At 41.5% G+C, this 4,138-nt stretch overlaps 1 protein-coding gene across 4 annotated transcripts in view; it reads left to right on the top strand.

Moving 5' to 3' along the window:
* LOC110444201 overlaps positions 1–4,138 on the top strand; it is an 82,911-nt gene that overhangs the window by 4,382 nt on the left and 74,391 nt on the right. For 3 of the 4 annotated variants that reach the window (XM_021488619.1, XM_021488613.1, XM_021488606.1), the window contains exon 7: positions 1,479–2,030. The exons of the other annotated variant lie outside the window; for it this stretch is intronic. In XM_021488619.1, the coding sequence (XP_021344294.1) occupies positions 1,479–2,030 (552 nt within the window). The remainder of the gene's footprint in view (positions 1–1,478; positions 2,031–4,138) is intronic. 4 annotated transcript variants of the gene reach the window in all.

The following is a 4,138-nucleotide window of genomic DNA, read 5'->3' as shown; positions in this document are numbered from 1 at the left end:
CATTTCTAGGATACTGACATGTTGTATATTCTCATTTCTAGGATACTGACATGTCATATATTCTCATTTCTAGGATACTGACAGGTCGTATATTCTCATTTTTAGGATACTGACATGTTGTATATTCTCATTTCTAGGATACTGACATGTTGTATATTCTCATTTCTAGGATACTGACATGTTGTATATTCTCATTTCTAGGATACTGACATGTTGTATATTCTCATTTCTAGGATACTGACATGTTGTATATTCTCATTTCTAGGATACTGACATGTTGTATATTCTCATTTCTAGGATACTGACATGTTGTATATTCTCATTTCTAGGATACTGACATGTTGTATATTCTCATTTCTAGGATACTGACATGTTGTATATTCTCATTTCTAGGATACTGACATGTTGTATATTCTCATTTCTAGGATACTGACATGTTGTATATTCTCATTTCTAGGATACTGACATGTTGTATATTCTCATTTCTAGGATACTGACATGTTGTATATTCTCATTTCTAGGATACTGACATGTTGTATATTCTCATTTCTAGGATACTGACATGTTGTATATTCTCATTTCTAGGATACTGACATATTGTATATTCTCATTTCTAGGATACTGACATGTTGTATATTCCCATTTCTAGGATACTGACATGTTGTATATTCTCATTTCTAGGATACTGATATGTTGTATATTCCTATTTCTAGGATACTGACATATTATATATTCTCATTTCTAGGATACTGACATGTTGTATATTCTCATTTCTAAGATACTGACATGTTGTATATTCTCATTTTTAGGATACTGACATGTCATATATTCTCATTTCTAGGATACTGACATATTGTATATTCTCATTTCTAGGATACTGACATGTTGTATATTCCCATTTCTAAGATACTGACATGTTGTATATTCCCATTTCTAAGATACTGACATGTTGTATATTCTCATTTCTAGGATACGGACATGTCCTATATTCTCATTTCTAGGATACTGACATGTTGTATATTCCCATTTCTAAGATACTGACATGTTGTATATTCCCATTTCTAAGATACTGACATGTTGTATATTCTCATTTCTAGGATACGGACATGTCCTATATTCTCATTTCTAGGATACTGACATGTTGTATATTCCCATTTCTAAGATACTGACATGTTGTATATTCCCATTTCTAAGATACTGACATGTTGTATATTCTCATTTCTAGGATACGGACATGTCCTATATTCTCATTTCTAGGATACTGACATGTTGTATATTCCCATTTCTAAGATACTGACATGTTGTATATTCCCATTTCTAGGATACTGACATGTTGTGTACTTACATTTCTAGGATACTGACATGTTGTGTGCTCACATTTTATTTTGTTGTGTTTATAATTTTATGATACTGTCTTGTTTGTAATCACATTATTTTGGTAGTTCATGCATGATATTTTGTGCTTACTCACATTTCAGTTGCACTTTACTGTGCCCTTTGCCATGCAGAGTTTTACTGCCAGTGATGAAGATGTGGAAAACTGTGCTAGAAATGAAATAATACCTCGACTGAACCAAATATTTGTGTCCAACCTCAATGGTAAGGTATCGGATTTGAACGGGGTATGTGGTGACCTACAGATTCAGAGCTTCAACATAAGTGAGTCTATGTGGGAGTGTCCGGAAGACTACTCTCTAGAGAAGACTTCAGTGACCCGTCGTTGTGTATTGAACTCTCCAACAACTGGGGTGACGTCCTCCCCCACTGTACCAGTCGTCACAGCCACACCTCCCTCCACTGTACCAGTCGTCACACCCTCCACAGGCAACAGCTCTCTACTGCGCCTCATCCCTGTATACATGGCGTTTTTGTCTGTCAATGTGCACTTTCCAGCTACCCATAGTAGTAGCTGTAATTCAGAATTCATTGACTTGACTGGCAACTGGCTCAAACGTAACATCACCAACTGGTGTCCTGCCATGGCAAGCAACATCTCAAATGAAGCGTTTCCTGTCATTGCTCATACCAAGGTAGGAAACAAATAAGTAACAGATGTCAATATGAGTCAGTAAGAATCTAAGATGAGTCATTGCCATTATAATAATTCTGTGAAAATATAACCTGAAAACATCTGTTTTATGTTTGATTTTAAGGTCACATGCCTCAGGTGACCTACCTTTTAAGGTCACATGCCTCAGGTGACCTACCTTTTAAGGTCACATGCCTCAGGTGACCTACCTTTTAAGGCCACATGCCTCAGGTGACCTACCTTGATGGCCTTTCTAACATTGTCATGCATCAACCATTACATTTTCAACTTCTCCTTGAAAACTTTGTAAGATTTTGATGACGGTTGGAATAATCTGTAATCTGCCGTGTGAATCAGAATGTATAATCGACATGGGGGGCTGACCCCCAGGGGGCTAAGTAAGAAGGGGCTGACCCCCAGGGGCTAAGTGAGAAGGGCTGACCCCTAAGAGGCTAAGTGACAAGGGGCTGACCCCTTAGGGGCTAAGTGAGAAGGGGCTGACCCCCAGGGGCTAAGTGAGAAGGGACTGACCCCCTAGGGCTAAGTGACAAGGGCTGACCCCTGAGAGGCTAAGTGACAAGGGGCTGACCCCCAGGGGGCTAAGTGACAAGGGCTGACCCCCTAGGGCTAAGTAACAAGGGCTGACCCCCTAGGGCTAAGTAACAAGGGCTGACCCCCTAGGGCTAAATAACAAGGGCTGACCCCTGAGAGGCTAAGTGACAAGGGGCTGACCCCCAGAGGGCTAAGTGACAAGGGCTGACCCCCGAGAGGCTAAATGACAAGGGGCTGACCCCCAGGGGGCTAAGTGAGAAGGGGCTGCCCCCCTAGGACTAAGGGACAAGGGCTGACCTCCCAAGAGGCTTAGTGACAAGGGGCTGCCCCCCAGGAGGCTAAGTGGCAAGGGGCTGACCCCCAATGGGCTAAATGATAAGGGGGTGACCCCCAGGGGGCTATAAGTAACAAGGGGATGACCCCTGAGAGGCTGAGTGACAAGGGGCTGAACCCCAGGGGGCAAAATGACAAGGGGCTGACCCCCAGAGGGCTAAGTGACAAGGGCTGACCCCTGAGAGGCTAAATGACAAGGGGCTGACCCCCAGGGGGCAAAATGACAAGGGGCTGACCCCCAGGGGGCTATAAGTGACAAGGGGATGACCCCCTAGGACTAAGTGACAAGGGCTGACCTCCCAAGAGGCTTAGTGACAAGGGGCTGACCCCCAGGGGGCTAAATGACAAGGGGCTGACTGGGAGGGGAGGGGAGGCTAAACAATGGAACCATAAGTGATCACCTGAGTTAAAAACCTTCCAAAGACCTCTCCTTTTAAACTTAATTACGAACATTCGATAAGATGGTCTTAAGATGATAAGGATCAGAATCTACAATCAAGAAGTGTCTGTCTTACAATTAGTGGGCTGAGGGATGGGTCCATAAGTAGTCATTGAGTGGAAAACCTCTGAAACTTGCTGATGCATAATTTCCACCATTTTATAAAATGAGCCCTGGATGATGTTGATCAAAATCTTCTCAAAATGAGGCTGACCTCTGGAGTTGTTAGGGGTGGGGCCATATCATAACTAGTCATCAAAAGTAAAATCTTCAAGTGAAATTTTCTCTTGTTACTTGCAGATTTAGATTAACATCGATTGAAAAAATTCTAAGATGATGAGGTTCAAAATCTTCACTCAAGAAGGGTTTGACAGGCAAACTTGAGGGCTAAGCCTTCTCATGACATCTGTTCTAAAAGTTGCTGGAGGATTTAGACTAAACTTTTGTGAAATTATTCTTTGCAAACTATGCCCTTCATAGGAAACACTTGATTGTTCTGTTTGGATTCGTTTATTGAAGTTAGATCTACTTAACGCTTTGTGTGTCATTCGTAATTTCACCCTGTGTAACATTCGTAATTTCACTCAGGTGACTTAAGCCCCAATGGTCCTCTTGTTCAGTTTGATGGTACAGGTGATGATACATGATGTAGTAAGATGATATGTAAGGAAGTGTGATGATACAGGTGATGATACAGGTGATGATACATGATGTAGTAAGATGATATGTAAGGTAGTGTGATGATACAGGTGATGATACATGATGTAGTAAGATGATATGTAAGG

This window comes from Mizuhopecten yessoensis, unplaced genomic scaffold (assembly GCF_002113885.1).
Source record: "Mizuhopecten yessoensis strain PY_sf001 unplaced genomic scaffold, ASM211388v2 scaffold2023, whole genome shotgun sequence".
In the NCBI taxonomy this organism is placed as follows: domain Eukaryota; kingdom Metazoa; phylum Mollusca; class Bivalvia; order Pectinida; family Pectinidae; genus Mizuhopecten; species Mizuhopecten yessoensis.
The sequence above is the reverse complement of the archived record's forward strand: the minus strand, read 5'-3'. Positions and strand labels throughout refer to the sequence as shown.